At 48.1% G+C, this 20,302-nt stretch overlaps 2 protein-coding genes and 1 long non-coding RNA gene across 4 annotated transcripts in view; 1 reads left to right on the forward strand and 2 right to left on the reverse strand.

Moving 5' to 3' along the window:
* Nucleotides 1-61: 61 nt before the first annotated feature.
* Nucleotides 62-7,237, forward strand: LOC144584896 (uncharacterized). Its single transcript, XR_013539373.1, has 3 exons — nucleotides 62-208; nucleotides 1,248-1,488; nucleotides 5,953-7,237. It is a non-coding gene; the product is annotated as an uncharacterized LOC144584896 (long non-coding RNA).
* LOC140702777 (cation channel sperm-associated protein 1) lies at nucleotides 4,815-17,471 on the reverse strand. The gene is made up of 12 exons (XM_078382109.1): nucleotides 16,846-17,471; nucleotides 14,925-15,152; nucleotides 13,139-13,252; nucleotides 12,012-12,171; nucleotides 11,129-11,220; nucleotides 9,914-10,057; nucleotides 9,650-9,713; nucleotides 9,049-9,121; nucleotides 7,863-7,920; nucleotides 7,311-7,398; nucleotides 6,083-6,197; nucleotides 4,815-5,148 (listed from the first exon to the last, which is right to left on the reverse strand). The coding sequence occupies exons 1-12, from the start codon at nucleotides 17,132-17,134 to the stop codon at nucleotides 5,119-5,121; spliced, it is 1,455 nt and encodes a 484-aa protein (XP_078238235.1). The 5' UTR covers nucleotides 17,135-17,471; the 3' UTR covers nucleotides 4,815-5,118.
* A 35-nt stretch (nucleotides 17,472-17,506) lies between these two features.
* Nucleotides 17,507-20,302, reverse strand: part of LOC144584892 (splicing factor 3B subunit 2-like) — a 37,008-nt gene continuing 34,212 nt past the window's right edge. For both annotated transcript variants that reach the window (XM_078382112.1, XM_078382111.1), the window contains exons 5-7: nucleotides 19,781-19,889; nucleotides 18,252-18,337; nucleotides 17,507-17,699 (exon numbers count right to left, since the gene is read on the reverse strand). In XM_078382112.1, the coding sequence (XP_078238238.1) occupies nucleotides 17,529-17,699; nucleotides 18,252-18,337; nucleotides 19,781-19,889 (366 nt within the window). In that variant the 3' untranslated portion in view covers nucleotides 17,507-17,528. The remainder of the gene's footprint in view (nucleotides 17,700-18,251; nucleotides 18,338-19,780; nucleotides 19,890-20,302) is intronic.

A 20,302-nucleotide genomic window follows, 5' to 3' on the forward strand; every position in this document is an offset into this window, starting at 1 on the left:
GATGGCGCCAGCCGCCCACCCGGACCAATCAGGAAGCAGGACCTCTCGGGCAGGCGGGAGGGAGGGTGCCGCAATGATTTCTGGGAGCTGTAGTTTTTAACTGGTTCCGAGGCTCTCTTGTAGTGTACACACAGTATTTTCTTTTTTTTTTATTTTGGGGTGGTAGTAAACTCGGGAATGGGGAATGAATTTGCACGGAGAGGAGAAGGTAGAGATTCCTGCTTGAAATACTGTGAAGCGAAGACATTATAGATAGTAGGAATTAGACCTGGAATCACCTTCATCATCCTTAGAACTGCCAGGGACTCTCTATAATTTATCCAGTCCAGTCCTTCTCATGGAAGCACAAGAGGGATGATGTTGAGGAGAGATGATTTTAGGCAGTTTATATATATGTGTGTGTGTGTGTGTTTTCCTCTTTTCATTTTCCCTCCTTCCCTTGATGTCAGGTGTAGTAAAATTATTATAATTATTATTATATTATATTATATTATATATAATACATAAAATATAATATATATTATATAGGTGTAGTAAAATTACTCTTACTCTTACTCTTACTCTTATTATTATTATTATTATTATTATTATTATTATTATTATTATTATTATTATTATTATTACTATTATTATTATTATTATTATTATTATTATTATTATTATTATTATTATACACACCAGCCATATTTGGTTTGGTGTTTGAAGAAATGGACTTTTGCCCATCAAAACTGGCATGGCAACCAACGTGTTCAAGTGCCACAATATATATATTTTTTGTCCTTTCCTCCCCCCCCCCTTTCTTTTCGCTTTTTCACTTTGCCAGCAGGCTCAGACAAACTTAACAAGGCGACTCCGTTGAAAACCACCAACAGCTTGGTCAGAGATGCCCATATTTTTATTTATTTATTTATTTATTTATTTGATTTGTACCCCGCCTATCTGGACCAATGGGCCACTCTAGGCGGTTCCTATGGAAAGGGGGCAACGGGGGCACACCCTCTCCCCCCCCCCGGGTGCTTTCCGACCGGCTGTGTCCCACAATTTAAAAACCAAATATAGGCTGTTGAGGAAACAGAGCAGAAGGCGGTTGTTCTGTGGAAGTGTGAGCCGTGCCGGGTGGCCTCTTCCATAGCCCGTCTCCGTAGCCAGAGTCTTAACGGGCTGGGGAGGGTTTTCTCTCTCCCTCTCACCCCCCCACCCCATCATCCATCTCATCCTCCTTATAAAATGTCCCTTTTTCTCACCAGGCCTGCTCAGCCCATTGCTGGCTTGCTCAACCGGCTCGCCTGCAGGACGAGGCGGTCCTGACCCGACGGGGCCTGGATCCGGCCCACGTGCACCGCTGAGGCTCACCAAGCAGCCCCCACCCCCGGGTCTCCCCGGCAGCCCCCCTTCCAGGATGGCGGCTCGAAACTTGGGGGGGAAAATTTTTGGAGACATTTCCTGTGATGGCTCGCATGGCGATCCATGTTTTGGTCCAGAGGGAAGGTAAGAGCCGAGATGGACATTCTTTATTCATGTTAGAGCTAAAATGTTAAATATTCTAAAGGGCCCTTTTGTCTGAAGGGATGCGGACAGCTAAGAAAGTCAAATATCTTTGGAATCGAGTCTAGCATGTGTGGGAAGTACCGTCGCTTAATTGTGCACAAGGCGAATCATTCAGGATACCGTTAGTCATCCCAGGAAGAAATCAAATCTTAAACTGAGGTTGGAGGATGCTGTGGCTTTTGAACGTTTGGCTTCTGTATTCATTAACTTCGAACGGTACTGCAAGGTTAGGGAAGTTTGTGTGCTGAAAATTATAATTTTTCTCTGCCATTTCCAAGCTAAAGTGAAGTATGTTGTTTTGCATGTCTTTCTTTTTATGATTATTGACCTTTCAAAATCAACGTATAAAATCCAGCCATTTTGTAACATGAGCGCAAGAGTTCATGTAACAACATCTGGATTGAGGTGCAAAGCTTTCTGTGGTAAAACTTATGGCTTACGGAGTATCATGCCATTTTGAGTTTATAATGACCAAAATTTCAGGCTGTTCCCTTTCGATATGAATTTCTCTGTGGATTCTGCCGTGTATTTATTGTTATAAATTTTTCTTGAACTTGTTATCCTTTATGTTGTAAGCCGCCTAGAGTGGTCAAAATGACTAGATAGGCGGGGTATAAATACAATAAATAAAATAAAATAAAAAAATAAATATTTAATTAAGACATTGCACATTGCAAAGAAAGTATCTGCTTTGCTGCCCTTTCGTCGGAAGATGTGTTGTTGATTTCTCTGCTGGAACTGTTTGCTGTACTTCATGCTGCTAACTGCTGGGAGGGAAGGACAGCATAAAGCGAGGTAATATGTATGAGCCCACAAAACTCCCTTATTTTGATCAGGTTCTTTCTGAAAATTGATTTTTGCCCTCTTTCCCCAAAAATAAGCCAGGATCTTATACTAATTTTTGCTCCAAAAACGCATTGGGGCTTATTTTCAGGGGATGCTTTATTTTTTTTCCATGTACAATCTACGTTTATTCAAATACAATCCTCTTCTTCTGGTGTCTGCACACGGATGGAAGACAGGGTTTCACTCAACTGGGGCTTATTTTTGGGGTACAGCTTATATGACGAGCATCCCGAAAAATCATACTGTACTAGGGCTTATTTCCAGGTTACATCATATTTTCGGGGAAATAAGGTAAAATATAAATCATTTAAAAATCTGGTGTAAAGTTTAAATAAGGATTGAAAGTACTTTGATTTAAATCAGATCCACGCTGGACCAGATTCTCTCCACCCTGCAGGAGAAACCTGGATATTCATTTCAGACAGCCAGGCCAGGCTTGAGGGCCACCTTAGGGAAATGTGTTAAGGGCATTCTCGTGGTTCTGGGCCAAATATTCTGTTAAATTACAGCGTGAGAGGCCTGTCTGTCTTGCTAATTGGACTCCTCTATTCCTGCAGATCTCTTATCAGTTCTGTAATCTGGAGACTTGACCCTTATAAGCATTTTTCCACCCGAGGTCCACCAAACTCTGTGAAGGAGCTTGGCTTTTCATTTAAGGTCTCTGTTGCTGAGTATGGTGTGGTTTCTTTGGACCCATTGTAAGTCAGTTGTCCTTTTGTTTGGGGCAGTGGTCCCCAACCTTGGGCCTCCAGATGTTCTTGGACTACAACTCCCAGAAGCCTTCACCACCACCTCTGCCAAAGAGGTCTTTTTATTCTGTGGATGGGGTTTTCTTACCACCGGACAAGAAATGGGCCATCAAGGGAATGATGGGTCCTGTTCTGCCCTTTGTTTTGGACCAGGGTGGGAGGAGACTTGGGAGGACAGGAAGGGAGGGAGGAAGAAAGGGGGGAACCGGGCCATTTGTCCACTCCTGGGGCAGGTGGGTTCAGCAGGCGAGATAAGGAGGGGAGGGATGAGCAGAGAGTAACTCGAACCCTAAGGGAAGTGTTCTGGGTCCTTCCTTTCTTGACTCTGCCCGTCTGCTTCTTTGACCCCCTGCTTCTGTTAAGACATTGGTTTAAAATCGCCTTTTCCCACTAGGTATAAACCTTTCGTGGCGTTGTTTGGAATAGAAAAGATCTCTTTGGCTATTCGGTGCCCCTCGCTTGCTGGTATAGAAACCTCGCATGGACCTTTTCGGTGTCGCTTGTTGTTGTTTTCACCCGTGTTTATAGCGTCTGGCGTGAGTTTCTGTATCTTTTTTAAAATTTGGTTTTGTCATTTTGGGAACAACGTATCGAAAGGCTGTTTTTGTTTTGGGGCCATCAAGTCACCTCCGGCTTCTGGCAAGCCTGTGAATCGGAGGTTTCCGGATCTCTTCCCCCCCCTCCCCCGTCAGCTTTTGAACCCTTTTCGGCCACTCTAAAAAGGAGTGGAGGGTTTTTTGGGGGGTAGGAAATATCTCTTTAGTTGCATGTGCGCCTCGGCCTGCCTGGAAAACCCTGGAAAGAGTCGACCGAGGGCAGAATCCACTGGAAGGCACACAAGGCCTACTAGAGAACGTGAGGAGGGGCCGTTCCAACATCTGTGAACATCTGGAGCGGTTTCTGCTCTGCCCTTCCTCTATGAAGATGCTGCAAGCGTTTAGACTCGTCAAGGGTTTTGGGGCAAATCCTGTCAATATACTGTATACTATTTTGTTAAAGCATTGGCCGGGGGGGGCACTTGCCCCTTTGTGACCCGCGCCCTCGGTTTTTTTTGCATCCTGGGGGAACGAGGGCATCCCCTCCACCAAAAGCGAAGCGAGGGGGGACCTCTGGCGGCCCAGAGATGGGGACCCCCAACCCACCACCCAAGAGGACCCCCAACCCGCCACCCCAGAGTGGGGGACCCCCGACCCGGCACCCCAGAGAGGGGGACCCCCGACCCGGCACCCCAGAGTGGGGGACCCCCGACCCATCACCCAAGAGAGGGGGAACCCCAATCGACCGGGGCCCCCTAACCCCAGAGGGGTGGGGCCAACGACTGCTCACCATCCCCGCTCACCCTCCTAAGTCAGCAGACGAGAGCAACCCAGGCTGGCCCGGCCCAGACCCGAAAGGGGCAAGCGACGGAACAGCCTCCCACCCAAAGCCCGTGTGCCGGGGGGGGGCAACCCAGAGATGCAGATAAGCCCAGCGTGACCCTCTGGCGGGTGGCTGCCCCAACTGGACGCCCCTGGAGCTAGATGAGACTGTGGGGCGCTGGGGGGGGGACAGGATAGACACCTATTCCCTGCCCTATGTAGGATGGGACCGGACTCCATTCTGCCTTGGAGTATACGGGCCAAAAAACACTGACGGAACTGCTCCATGCAAGCCAGAGAAGACTCTACGTCCTTTGCGCCAAGACCTCATTTATTAACCAACAAATGCCTTTACTTTACATGTATGTCCTCTTATGCTCTGGACCGTTTTGCCTTATTTCAATTAATTTAATTGAATAGGGGGGAAAAATCCCTAAAACTGATGGCTGTGTTGGACCTTACTGAAAAATCTATTTCATACACAAAACATTTAACATATTTCTTAAATAGATGCCAATACTATTCCCCCAAAAGGAAGCAATGAACGAAAATAGTAAACCACGAAGAGCAGGCAGAAATTGCCTCTTGCCGGCACCACGGAAATGTCTTTCTGTCCATTACTTCGGGAGGTCATCCTGTTGAGCTGTCTGAAAAGAGGAGGCGGGGGGGGGGGGGATAAACACGGAACAAAGTGATTTATTTCATTTTTTTAATCCAGTGGCTGCAAATGATTTTGGACAACTGCCCTCTGTATCCTTCATCTAGCGCGGTAATGAATGTAAAAAGCAACGAGAAAGTTTCTCAAGAGATTAACCGCCAGCTATATCTGAGGATTTCCTCCCTCTTGCTAAGCAACTGCTTGGTTGACACGGAGGTTGCTATTCTGAGGCTTTACACCCTTCCTGCTCCTCCACCATTGACCTTTGTTGCAGACGGCCATTCTTGGGTCTCCATAACAGCTGCTGACACACAGCATGCATGGATTCTGTCACTAGATTCTGGGGTTTTTCCCTGAATTAAATTGCAGAAACAACCGAGGGCCCCTTCCCTTTTTCAAATCATCAGCAGTTCACCCGCTCAGCATCCGGTCGCTTTGCCGGAAGGAATCAAGGCCTACAAGACTCAGCCTTTTGCAACTGCAAGCTTGCTGGATGAAGTCCCATCCTCCCCAGCCTGTGTGGACTACAACTCCCATCATAGACATGCAGGCTGAGACTGGGGGGAGCGCTAATCGTGGACACTAGGTTTTCGGAAAGCATTTTTTAATGATTCGTTGGTCACATTCACATCCTGTCTCTTCCTCCACAGAACTCAGGGCAAGGCCTCGGGCTACCTCCCTCTCTGCTGTCCCTTCACAACCGCCCTGCAAGTTTGGCAGGCTTGAGACATTGTGACTGGCCCGAGGTCACCCGGTTTCATCCCTCGTTCTACCTATTTCTCCTCCCCTCCAGAGATCCTGACGGGCGAAGGGTATAAGATGACCCGCAGGACGTTGGAAGGAAAAAGGCAGTTATCCAGACCATATCCCTCGGAAGCTGGCCTGGGGGGGAACATCTTCATGACCTCAAGAGGGCCCCTCACCTCAAAGAAAGTATCCAGGATCTTGTCCGTGGTGGACGACTGAGAATGGAACTGCTGCTGATGGGTCTCGATCGCGGTCATCAGCTGGAAGTACTTGTAGAGAAGCTGCCATTCTCTGAACCAAGGAAACGGTGAGAGGTTTTAAGGAAAATCCCTGGCTTTCTAGCTCCTGTTTGCTAAGATTCTTCTCCATGTCCCCTGGAGGACATCAGAGCCTCCCAAATCCAGCCTCCATTCATTGATTCATTGATGCATTGATTCATTCATTCATTCATTCATATACCACCCCATTGGTGTATATAGCACTATTCTGAGTAGCTCACATCCTTTGTTCTAGCCTTCTAATAACTCAAGTTAGATAGGACTTAAATGTTTTTTTTTTAAACTTATCTTAGAACATTGATATATTCATACATCCATTTTTAGGGTTTTTTTTTAAAGTTCAGGATCGTAAGTTTTTTTATTGGTTTTTAAAAACAGACATCCGTATACAGTATACTCTTAAATAGGCTTGCTTGTGCTTACTCAACAAAAGAAAAATTAAAAAAACCCAAGAACTTATTGGATGTTCAATATGTTCTACTTGACATAGAAAACTAAACTTATCTAGGGCTGGGAGAGAAACTTCCTCCACTAGGTTTTGGTGGGTGTAGTTTTTTAAATTTGTATTTCAAATACTCTCAAATCGCAGGCCTCGGATGGTGAAATAAGTAGGGTTTTTAAATGCGGTGCTTCTGTATTGTTGGCTCCGACAATCCTTGTTTTTTTTATTATGTTTGATTTGGATGCGAATTGCATTGTGTGTCTCGTTTTCCTTGTTGTCAGCTGCCCGCGGTCAGGCTTAAGCCCCAGAAGAATGCAATATGCGTTCTCCTAGAATTTATTATGGTGTCGGACTCCGAGGCCCATCAGCCCCTCATCACCGGCTGGAATCAAGCGCCTAGAGCTCCGTGGTTTTGAGGCTGCGAGTTCGATTCCCCCCGCTGGGCCTCCTTGATAATCCAGAGGGTCCCTTCCGGCTCTGCCATTCTAGGAGGATGATGACATCTGAATTGTCGCAATTCCCTGATAACTAAATATTCTCTCTCTCTCTCTCTCTCTCTCTCTCTCTCACACACACACACACACACACACACACACACACACACGCACAAACGCACGCAAGCAAGCAAGCTTTTCTTTGCAACCAGTCCTTGCTGTTGGTTGGGCCGGCCCGGATCCCGCTCACCTCTCGGCCAACTCGAGGTTCCCGTATTTTTCCATGACCATCCGCCTAAAGAATTCTTCCTCGCGTTCCTCTCTCTTTTTCCCCTTCTCTGTGATGGGGAGGACACAAACAGACCAGCGAGCAGGTTTAAAACAACAACAACAACAAGCGTTGTGGGTTCACTTCCTTTTCCCGCATCCCTGATTTCAAGAATCGATTTGTCTGAGCTGTCGAGAGGACCTGTCCTTCCGATGGGGAATGTTGTTTTAAAAAAATCCAAAAAACGAAATTCCTTGCATGTCTGATCTGACCTTTGCCAGCTTGCCATCAGAAATTTTTTTTGGAGAAATTCTAATTTTTCTCCCGGAAAATTCTGATCTCCAAGCCCCGTGCCCCAAAATTTCAGGGTCTTTTAGGCAATCGTAGGAGAAAGTCGCTCTGGGTCCGCAGACCAGCTGTCTTGCTTTTCTCAATTACAGGGCGTCTTTGAGAATTTGCTCCTTACGTGCCGCAAAGGCAATCCCTTGAGCATCCAATATCCCCGCCCCGAGATAAACCCCATGGCAGGGTCACCTGCTGGCTTGCTAGAAGGACCGTCCTCCTTTGTGCTGTCCTCCGGCTGGATCAGCTTCTGTCGATTTCGGGGGAGAGAAACCACAAACACATAAGTCAGCAACTTGGTCACCTGTCCTTCTCATCTGATCTTCAAACGGATGACGGCGAAGCCTGGCCTGCGGAGCGCAGGTAGCCCGACCCTAACCCCTCCCCTGGTCTGACCCCATGACAGCCGGAAGGGGGAGAAAAAAATATACGGTCAGAATTTTTTTAAAAAATGTGCCGTTTTGATCCCGGAGACCTCCAAGACCAACCATTTGCACCTAACTCCAAAATTAGGTACCCAGTTGAAAAATCCCTGTTAGAAGTGGGGATCTAGGTTTTTACTTTGATTTAGTTTTTGATATTTTCTGACATTTTTGAGCCTAACCGAAAGAGCTAAAGAAAAGCTACGAAGAGAAAAGGCTAAGCCATCTTAGTATCCCACCCCTGCTCTTGAAGATGATAGTTGTGGCAATCCTCTGATTACCACCACTGGTTTTTCTGTGCCCTTCGGGTGGCAAAGCACAACGACTTCCCCAGTGTTAAAAAGTTGACGTTTTGGAAATTAAAAAAGGCTCTGATTATTCTTTATTCCACTAGACGGCAGCAAAACATAGCAAACCCATCTTGTAGACCCTGATGTTGGGAAAATGCGAAGGCAAGAGGAGAAGGGGACGGCAGAGGATTTTTAGCAAGCTAAAATAAAAAATCCAGAAAAAAAGGATTTTGACTTTTATTACCAGAACTAGCCAGTAGAGGGAGCCAGAGATGATGCTGAATACATAGCATGTTCTCTCGCGCCCTCTAGTGATGAGCTCTGTAAATGCATCATGAAAATACATATTTCTAGGTTTGGGGTTTTTTAAAAATTATTTTTAATATTGCCAGATTGGGGATAAGTGAAGCCACGGCTACCGATCCCATGGAAAGAGGAATCCGACTGTATTGAATTGCAACCGAGATTTGTTTAGGCATTGCTGTTAGACAACCCCCATAAATACAGCCCATGCATTGAATCAATGAGGATTAATTCCCCCCCCCCCGTTGATCAGCCTACCCACCCACGACGTTAACTCTATACACGCAGCACCGCAGGAACAACCCTGGGGAGACATGCACATTTTGGTTGCAGGGGGGGGGCGGGTCACACAGTCCCACTCACCTTCTGCTTCTGGAGTTCTTGGCGCTTAAGCAGCGCCACCTGGAAATTATCGACCAGGACTGCAATCACCAGGCTGCAAGAGAGAAAGGGACACAGCTGGCAGATGTGGATTTTTGGCCCTCCAGATGTTTTGGATGTCACCTCCCAGGACAGTCTGTTGGGGTGGGTGGGGGAGAAGGCAATGTAGGCAGCTTTGGTAGACTCTCCTTAGTGGGAAGCCGCGATAGGCGAGACGTAAATGAATGTTCTCTTGCCATTTCATCAAGAGTCTTTTCTCGATCCTCGGACGTCTCTGGACAGCCCACGGGTGGGGCGGGGGGAGAGAATTTTCTGGACTCCGATTCCCATCCAGTGCTGGCTAGTGGATTGTGAGCGTGATCGTTCCAAAAGTTATTTCTCCCCCCCACTTTGGGGGAAGTCACGCCCCAGATCTTTTGGACTACAACACCCATGGGCCTGAGGCAAAGGTTGACATAAGCTGGGAGCCGTCGTCTGACGCAGAGGGAAGCCAAATGGGGGTTTTGGACTACCAAATACATACACACACACACACACACACACACATCTTTAGCCTATGGGGAGAATCCTGTCATGCGCTTACTTGAGAAGCAGAAAGTACTGCACGAGGATGTAGACGATGAGGAAGATGATGACGTACCAGGCCCCTGGAAGCGAGAAAAGGAACACGGTGAGGGCAGGACCATCCACGCCGCCGTGGCCTTCGAAACAAGCCACGGGGTGGCCCACCAGCCCACGGCAGGCACCGAGAAAGCGGCCCGACATGGGTTTGGGATCTGGGCCCTTTTCCTGACGCCAAACGACTTCTCGAACCGAGAAACGCCGGCAGCCTCTCGGCTTCTCCCACCTGCATCGTAGCAGGTCAGGTAAATCAGGGACCAGTCGTCCAGCGTGAATAACTGGAACAGGGTGAAGATGGTCTTGAAAATATCTCCGAAATGTGCCGGGTCGGCGTCACAGAACATGTCGCGCATCACGACTGAGGACATGACTGAGGGGCGGACGGGGAGCGTTAAGGAATAAAAAGATTGGTGGGGTTTTTTTCCCCACCTCCTCCTCACCTGCCTTTTCCCCCTCCAATGTTCCCAACGGGGGGGGGGGGGGGGAAACCACGGTTCTCCTCCTCTCCTGCTTGAACGGCACAATAACCCTACGAGGTAGGACAGGCAGCGAAAGGGAAGGTTTTCCAGCTTATTGAAAGGGAGAGTAACCGAGGGGTCCACCCCTTATACAGGGACACGTGCGTGTTTTCCTTGTCGAAAAGTTTTGAGGTCCATCGTTACGTCCCCCGCGGTTTTGGCTCAAAAATGCCTTCTGCTTGGGAACATTACCCGGGAGAATGGGGGTCACTGGGAACAAAATGATCTTTTGTTTTGGGTCGAAAAGCGAAGCCGGATTTGGGCTTTTTCTTTTCTTCTCTTAAAATGGCAATATGAAAAATAAAGAAGGTTGAACTTCCTTGGATTTAATATGTAGCGCTACACTGATGCAGCCCCCCTCCAAAAGACAGAGGCACCCCATCCTAGGCTGTCTTCAATAAGATTCACCATATACAGTGGCGCCTCGCTAGACAGTTACCCCAAATGACAGTTTTTTCACTAGACATTGACTTTTTGCAATCGCTATAGTAATTCGCAAAATAGTGACTCCTGTGGGGGAATTTCGATGGACAATGTTTGGTCCCTGCTTCGCAAACCGATTTTCGCTAGACGACGATTTTGACAGCTCCCTCCGCGCTCGCAGAACCGGTGTTTTCGGGACCTAAGCTTCGCAAGACAGCGATTTAAACAGCTGATCGGCGGTTCGCAAAGCGGCTTTCCTATGGCCGATCTTCGCTAGACAACGACGATTCTTCCCCATTGGAAGGTATTAAACAGGTTTCAATGCATTCCAATGGAGAAGTGATCTTCGCTAGACGATGATTTCGCTAAACAGCAATTTCAGTGGAACGGATTATCATCGTCTAGCGAGGCACCACTGTATTTTATTCCTTTTTGTTCATCATGTTTTGATGCTTCTCTCTCCCTCCTGACCACCCATCCACTCCTCCTGGGAAGGATACAGAGTAAAGTAAACATGACGATGATGATGGCCCCAATGGACTGGCACGACAGCATAAACGTACTGGTGACTTCTCGAACGTTTTCCATCACCCTGCAGAGGCGAACAAACGAACCGGCAGATGGTTAGTTGAGGGGTAGGAGAAGGTCTACCTTATCTCTCTGGCCAAGGAAGGACGGCAATTTGGCCAGAAATTCAGGGAAACAAACGATTCGTAGGACAGCCCCAACAGTCCACTAGCCAGCAGGGATTGGGAAAGGTAGTCCCCCCCCTCCAAAAAAAGGAACTTTCCAAACTTCAGGGGAAACCATCCCATGATAAAGAGGGCTTGGCAGTCATATGGACAAGGCTGTGAAGGGTGTCGGAGGCCAGCGTTTGGAAATCACTACAGTCGGATCCCCTTACCCGCCTCATTGGTCTCTGCTGCTTTGCTTGCCCATGGCTGGAGAATATTTTAAATAGGATGCGAAAAATCCCCCCGAAATATATTTCTAATGGTGAAGTTACCAGAACTGGCCACTAGAAGGCGCCAGAGACCATGCTATCTACAGTACAGTACAGCCTTTAGATGCCTAAAACTAACATGGCTAGTAGTAGTAGTAGTAGTAGTGACTGATGATGATGATGATGATGATGATGATGATGATGATGATGATGATAATAATAATAATAATAATAATAATAATAATAATAATAATAATAATAATAATAATAATAATAATAATAATTCCAGAGGCTCTAGGTCTATCACAGGAAGCAGAATGTCATGGCACTAGAAACCGTGATCGCATATAATGCTAGACAGTTCCTCCATCAAAGGATGTCCCGGACACATTTCTTTCAACTCATTAAAGCACTGGTGGATCTACAGACTAGGCGCTGACCGGAGCGTGAGTAGGAAGCGGATGGCGCGGATGGCGCGGATCCCTTTGCAGATTTTGAGGACGCGGAAAAGGGTCACAGTGTTGCCCCGATTCCCTTGCCTGGAGGAGATGAACAACGGCAGCACAAAATCCAGCACCGTCATGATCATGATGAAGAAATCTGGCCGGGAGGAAAGGAGGAGGAGGAGGGGAAAAAAAACACAAGTGAACGCTCGCAGCCTGTGAGATTAGAGAGTGCAGCTACTAGCCTTGCTCACGGTTAAGCTGACAGAAGCAGGAAACCTCTCCTGACCATGGGCAGAGTGCATTGGAGCATAATTCCTCAGTTCAGAAAAAATATCTCTTATCACCTAAGGCAAAGAAACAAATGGCTTTTCCAAGCAAAAAAAAAGAAAAAAGGTTTTAATACATCCCAACCACGAACTGTATGAGTCAAAGGGAATCCTATCTCTTTCCTTGGACACATACGTAGGTTTTAAATTTTGGTATAAGGGCTTATTTATACCATTTGTTCTCCCTTGATATAGAGTGCAATCCTAATTCAAAGATGTGCTGGTTGTAGAAGCTAATGGTTAGGTACAAGCCATGAGGCTATGAAGCCGAAGAGCACATCATGACCATCCCCAAACCAAAAAAGGAAAGCCCATGAAGCAGACAGCCGAATTGGTTCAAATTAACAAGCGAAGAGCAGGTATTTTGCAAAGCTAGTGGCTCTTAGTTGTCCAAAGTGGAAGCAGAAAGCCTGTAATTTAAAGGGACAGTTCCCCTTACAGAAACCCTAAGGAACTGCCTTTCTGCACAAGACAAATTGTGTTAGAGCATTTTGCTTCTGAAAACAAGCAAGAAAACACCAAAACACTGATTTCACAGTAGCCTCTTGATTTCCCCCTGCCCTGTCACCAGAGCCAACTTTGGGAATTACATGGAATTCCACATGCAGTACAACAGTTTTGGCATTCAAGGGAAACCAAATCAAATTGATTTTTCACTTTGAGACCTGATTTCTATTTTTTTATTTATTTATTTGGTTGGGGGCTACTTGTAAAGGTCCACTCCCAGTGTTTCCATGCCATCTGAGAATGAACGACCCCTGTTCAGAAATCCACCCTCCGACCACCGAGACCCACCGGTATCGTTCCACGGGTCACGGAAATAGTCCACGCCTAAGGCCACTATCTTGAGGATCGCTTCCACCACGTAGACGGAAAGGAAGACAGGATCCATAGCTGAGAAGAACCACTCTAGAAAGTCAGAAGAAGAAGAAGAGAACCGTTAACAAGGAGAGAAGGAGACGCCGTCTTTCTCTACGAGGAAAGCCGCGGCAGTCCAAGATATTTTGCTGCCTGAGTCAAGGACCTGTGCCGACAAATGGATTTTTTACAAAACCCGCACGGACCTCCCTTCTCTCTCTCCACTGCTGTAGACACAGGATCATAGCAAATTAAGAAGTCCACCATTTCCTGCCCTCTTGCGACTGTTAAAAATCTGCAGGCTTTCATTCTGCGTGATGCGAAGGAGGCCCAGCCTTCACGAAAGCCCAGAGAAAAGCCGCAAATGAAGCCGAGACTTAAGGACGGCTTGGGAAAGTTCCTTTCTTGCATGACGACGTCTCCTCCTCGAATCCCCAGCAAGGCTTGGCCCCTGTGGGGGAAAAAATGCGATTCTACCTGGCTAGGTTTTAGGGAGACCCCAATACGAGGTGGACCGACTCCCTCCAGGAAGGCACGGGCTTGAATTTGCAAGAGCTGGGCAGTGGAGGAGGGGGGCATTTTGGAGACGGCTCATCCATGGGGTCGCCATGAGTTGGAGGTGACTTGACAGCCCACGAGGAGACCGAGGTGGGCAGCCCACGAGAAAAGCCCCCGAGTTCTCTCTTTGGGGACGCCCACCAAAATGTTCGGAATCAGAGGGCATTTCAACGTCCCTTCAGGGAGACAAAGACTGTGGGTGCACCGAAAAAGGACGGTTAAAAAGGACAGTCGGTGACAACGTAGAGAGTGAGTTCACGAGCATCTTTCAGACCAGCAACGGCGCAAGCGCAGAAGGGAACAGATCCTTCCAAGGACCAGATCCTTCCTCCTTCTTTTGCTTGGCCAGCTATGCCGGGCCCGGACGTGGGGTCTCTCGACTGGGGGGGGGTTCGTCCTCCTCCTCTGGATCCAGGGGTCCTCTGGTGGGGGTCCCCTCTGCAGGAGAGACTGGCCGAGGCACCCATGCAGCTAAAGAGATATTTCCTACCCCCAAAAAAAACCCTCCACTCCTTTTTACAGTGGCCGAAAAGGGTTCAAAAGCTGACGGGGGGGGGAGGGAGAGATCCGGAAACCTCCGATTCACAGGCTTGCCGGAAGCCGGAGGTGACTTGACGGCCCAGCAACAAAAACAGCCTTTCGATATCTTGTTCTCAAAATGACAAAACCAATTTTAAAGAAAGATACAGAAACTCACACCAGAAGCTATAAACACGGGTGAAAACAACAAGCGACACCGAAAAGGTCCACGCTAGGTTTCTATACCAGCAAGCAAGGGGCACCGAATAGCCAAAGAGATCTTTTCTATTCCAAACCACGCCACGAAAGGTTGATTAGAGGGGGGGAAACACAGCACCGTGTGTGGAAATGGAAGAAGGAAAATCGAGAATCGGAATGAAGGGGGTTTGTTGTGCTCTGCTGCTTTTCAAAAGTTCTTCTTAGTATGGATTTCATTTACTGTTTTTGATACAATACTCGTTAACGTCCTTTGAAATATTTGTCCCCCTTCCTGGTTTTAGCTATGAAAGATTGCCTTTTCATTGTCGGACGTCAATGCCTCGGGTCCCTCTCAGGAGAAAAGCGGGGTGTAAATAAGGAAATAAATGCGGATCGGGGAAGCTGTCCCTCCCCGGACGATCGATGGCGACGCTGATGACTGGCTTACCTCCCCGAATCTCCACCACCGCAAACGTCTGAGCGACCAGCAAGATGTTATTGATGGCCACCACCGTGCCGATGAAGATGTCAAAGAACATGGACTGCGTGAGGTTGTAGATGATACTCCGCAAGGCGACAAGGTACGGGACGGTCTCTCGCCAAGCGCGTCTCAGCAGCTCCCGTAAAGTCATGCGTCGGTGCTTCCGCTTGTGGTGGTGTTGGCCTTTGCCCCCGCCTGCGAGAGCAACGGAGATATTTTAGGAAGGGCCTGGAAGCCATCTTTTCCTTCACCCTATTCTACAGGTCTCCGGCCACGGGAGGTTTGCTCGGGATCCGCTCCCCTTCTGCAAGGCACTCTGCCCCCCCCCTAGAGTCTCCGGCCCACGCTCCAATAGGAAGGGACCTGTCTCTGATCCAGGATGGGTGATAACGCCCAGGGCTTGGTCCTGCTGCATGCCGCAACCGAGGTGGGGAGACCTCCAAGAGCAGGATCACAACTCACCGACTTGGGCTCCTTCCAGAAGGGAAGCCACATGAGCCCGTTGCAAGGAAAAAGTACAAAAGTGGTGCCTCGCTTTTCCCCTTATTAACACATATTCCAAAAATTTGCCCCATATTACATAAAAATTGTTCTTTTTCAACTCTCCTTTCTTCATCTTTAAATTACAAGTTAATTTATCATTTAATGCTATATTCCATATTTCTTTATACCATTCTTCAATTTGTAATTCAGTCTTTAATTTCCACTGTCTAGCAATAATCAATCTAGGTGCTGTTATTAGATTAGTTATCAATGCTTTAATCATTTTAATCATTGACCGGCTGCTCAGCTCCAAATCAAGAATCTAAGCAGTTCTGGAGAGGAAGACAATAGAAGAAGAAGAATGAGAAGAAGAAAAAGAAGAATATAGCAAGAGGTCCCGTATATGGTGGTGGGGAACACTGTTACTGTGTTGTAAGTGTATATGTTTTATGTATATGATTTGTTTTTGTTATAGTTATAAATAAATAAATAAAAATTTTTTAAAAAGTGGTGCCTCGCTAGACGATAATAATCCGTACCACTGAAATCGCTGTTTAGCGAAATCATCGTCTAGCGAAAAGCATTTCCCCATTGGAATGCATTGAAACCTGTTTAATGCGTTCCAATGGGGAAGAATCGTCGTTGTCTAGCAAAGATCGGCCATAGGAAAGCCGCTTTGTGAACCGCCGATCAGCTGTTTAAATCGCTGTCTTGCGAACACCCGTTTTACGAGCGCGGAGGGAGCTGTCAAAATCGTCATCTAGCAAAAATCGTTTTGCGAAGCAGGGGCCAAACATTGTCCAGCGAAATTCCCCCATAGGAATCACTGTTTTGTGAATCGCTATAGCGATCGCAAAAAGTCAATGTCTAGCGAAAAAACTATCATGCGGGGGTAACTGTCTAAAGAGGCACCACTGTAATAGGATCCTAAAGATTAATGAATTCCTTATGGGATGGATAGGGTGACGTGGGCTCTGTCCCACGAGAGCGTCCCCACAAAAGTGGCCAACACGTCTATTTCGAGCACCCCAGATTGCAGGACATGCAACAACGGGCTCCAGTTAAAGGAAGCCAGATTTCGGTAGAAGATCAGGAAAAACTTCCTGTTAGAGCCGTACGACGACGGAGCCCATGACCTTGGGAGGTGTTGAGCGCTACAGCGCTGTGGAGGCCTTCAAGAAAAACCTGGATCACCCCCTGGCAGATCTGCTTGGACTATGTTCCTGCCTTGAGCAGGGGGTTGGACTGGATGGCCTTGTAGGTCCCCCTTCCAACTTCACTTTTCTATGATTCAGTGATTTGGGGGAAAAAACCTGGTTTCCAGCGGCCTTTCCCCTCTGGAAAACCGGGCCCTGGAGGAGTGATCTTGACGGGGCCCCCGAAGCGGGCGAGGTCCCGATCCTACCTTTCGTCTGGTGCGTGGGATACGTCCCCTTGCTCCCTCTTCTGCTCTTCTGGGTCTTGCTGTGTGTCCTCGAATCTCTGGACCTGCTGGTGGGGTGGGAGATCATGGAGGTGGCCGCCATGAGGGTGGACGGTTCTTGAGTGGGTGGGGGGGACAGAGAGACCACCGACACCTGGCCGACGGGCGTCGCGGAGGTCCCGGGAGCCCCAGTGGGGGCCTGATCCTCTTTGGTCAGGATTTTTTCCATCTGAGGCAGTGAAGGCATTGTCGGGACGGTGAGATAATTCATGGTGGCAGAGTGGATGGAGCCTTCTGCTCACCGCCCTTAAAGACTTGGGTAGCGTCCCCCCCCCTCTATACCGCCTGCCCAGCGCTTCCCGGCGCTTTCCTGCCTGTTCACAGGGGAGAACGCGAAGCCTGGGGCTCTCTTGGAGCACGGAAGGTTGCCAGCCTTCCAAAGACAGAAGGGTTGGCCTCCCCTTTGTGACGTCGTCAGAAGGCAGCAGCGTGGCGGGGGTGGGGTGAGACAGCGCGATGGGAACGCGGGAGATCTCGGTTCGAATCCCCGCTCAAACAGAAGTGTGGGCAACCCGTCATGGAGGGCCTTGCGTTTGAGGCTGGAGAAATGTCGTTTTCTGCCGAACGTGGCGTTCGAGGGTGATCTATAATGCTTCCTTTGAGCATCACCCGGGAAAGTCTGCAGAAATCCTCAAGGCCCATTGGGCAGCCTCCGAGATTAGCCAGGAGGGAAGTGAGGATGCAACGGGAAGATGGAGAGTGACACACGCCACCTTGAGCTGAAGGATCTTCTCCAGGGCTTGAGGGATTTTGGGGCCCACCCCAGAATCATCCACCTGAAAATAACAAAACAGGTCTCATTTCAGCTCTCACCAAGTACGCCAAGGTGTAGTAATGAGAAATACGCTGGCCAGTTCCAAGGAGGGCGGGGGGGAGGCAAAAACATTCATATTAGATGTGCAAATCTAATCCGTGCAAAATTATTGTGCTCCGGGATTCTGTTTTATCAGATCACGGCCACCTCTTCCAAAACTACAGCATACACTGTGTTTTCTCGGATCGAATGCTCCATGGTAAACGTGCGCTACAGAGGCGCTATACAAGCTAGATCAATTAATAAACTCACCGACATGCTGATCGATCCAAATATCTTTTTTCTCATCCCACCCACTCGATTCTCCGTAAAACACCAACGGAATCTCTCCGAAACCCAAACAGCCTCCAAGAGGGTCTTTGCAGCAGCATCGCCCTGTCAAGTTGTTTGAACTGGCCTAAACCAGGTGTAGAATCCAGTGAAGGCCTTTCCTCCCCCATCGCAAGTCCTTAGATCATGTCTCTTTTCCAGCCACTCTCTTGCACACACACCCCCCCCCGTGATAAACACCCACCTCTCGACTGTCTTCTCCAGGAGGAGGAGGGGGGCCACGGGGCCTTGGACCCGGGATGCTGTTAGATGAACCCACAGAGGGATTCCCTAGAAAAAGGAGGGGAAAAAAAACAGTTTTTCCAGAACAAACAAGCAAGACACTCCGTCCTCGAGCTGGCCACTGTTGTCAGGTTTTCTCACCGCCCCCAACCTGGGAGTTTTAAGGAGGAGAAGGGGATGACAGAGGATGATGAGATGGTTGGACAGGATCATCGAAACGGCCAACATGACTTTGACCCAACTGCGGGAGGCAGTGGAAGACAGGAGGGCCTGGCGTGCTCTGGTCCATCTAGGTCACGAAGAGTTGGACATGACTTAATGACTAAACAACAACAATGCCAGGCCGGGGGGGGGGGGAACAGGTGGCTTTTAAAGCTCAATTTTGCCTATACAGTGGACCCTCGACTTACAGATGGCTCGACTTACAGACTTTTCGAGTTACAGACTTCTCTGGCTGCAAAATTTAGATCCGACTTGCAGCCTGAGAATCGACTTACAGACCAGAAAAAAACCAAAATGGAATAAAAATAGAATAAAAACCACTGGTTATGGGATTAATTGGTTTTCAGTGCATTGTAGGTCAATGGAGATTCGACTTACAGACTTTTCGACTTGCAGCCACCATTCCACTACGGATTAATTCCTTAAGTAGAGGGTCCACTGTAAGTGAAACTATGCTGACAGTCCCACAATGGGAAAAATTCTCCACTGCTTCTCAAAAGCCAAAGAGGCTTTTTGACTTCCCTTGGTACAGAGTTCGAGGGATCACACTTTGAGTGACGAGAAACTTTGCTTTTTCCTGCCCTATTTCGGCAAACAGCCTCCAAGGCTGAAGGCCCCTTCCGTTCAACAATCCCCAAACGAGAGGTTCTGAGGTTGCAACACTTGAGAAGCTGGGGGAAAGGGTCATTCCATCAACCCTGATAAAAAAACACTGATCCATCTGTGAGCTTCTCCCTTCCCATCTGCGTTACTTTTCAACTTTAGGTCCTCCACAGGCATTCTGGAGTTTAGCACCCCCTGGCCGTACCACCTAGGGTTTAACAGGAATAGAAGTCCACCATGTCTTTAAAAAAAGGGGGGGGGATTTCTTTTAAAGACTGTAAGCTCACAGGCAGGAGTGGATTTCTCCAGATTACACGGTACGATACTCCGGGACCTCTTTGGACTGAAAGGGACAAAAAGGTTTAAAAATCAGCCACTGCATCTCTTGTATCTAGTTTGCACTGAAAAAAAAAAGAGATGGAATACACTGGGTAACCTCTTCCTCCAGGGAAGTTTATTTTCTGAAAAACCGAAGAGAGGGCCGAGTCTGGGATCGCCTTGCCCGAAATATGCTCTTTGTTCAAAAGGGAATCCATCGCTGACATTTAATCCACTACACAGACAGAAGACGTCTGTTGCACGTTCAGATGCTACTTGTCTTCCGTGAATTAACGAGCACTCCCCATCACGACTGATTGCTTCCTTCTCTCAACCCAGGGAACTTACCTCTTGGCAACCCCGGAGGTCCTGACCCCACATCCGGGGAAGCTCTGGCTACAGGAGGGGTCAGCTTGGACATATCTTGCTGACGCTCTTGTTCCATTAGAGCAGCAGCCTGAGGAGGTGGGAGAAGAAGCTAGACTGAGCCCAGTACAAAGAGGCAGGAAGCCCTCTTAGAGGGAGTGAAATCCTTCTTACGGAACGGCTGGGCTGCCTCTCCCTAGCCAGGGTGACTCCCTGCCCTTCCTCAAAGGACTACACCGGAAGACTTTTCTGAAGGTAAAACATGCACTCTGCTTTCAGTTATGATCCTCTCCCGAAAGCTAAAGATCCCAGTCCTCGTGATTCTGATTAAGAAGCCAATCCGAAGGCCTCGTGCAGAGTTAGTCCAGGAGTCTACGGAGTTCAATCCTGGCTAAAAGGAGGAGAAGCAACCTGGGACCTCTTCCAGATCTTTTCGGCAACAAAAGCCCCACTCAAACTGCCCCACTGGCGTTGAGGGGGAGCCAGAGTCCAAAATCTAAAAAG

This window comes from Pogona vitticeps, chromosome 15 (genome assembly GCF_051106095.1).
Source record: "Pogona vitticeps strain Pit_001003342236 chromosome 15, PviZW2.1, whole genome shotgun sequence".
NCBI classification, from domain to species: Eukaryota; Metazoa; Chordata; class Lepidosauria; order Squamata; family Agamidae; genus Pogona; species Pogona vitticeps.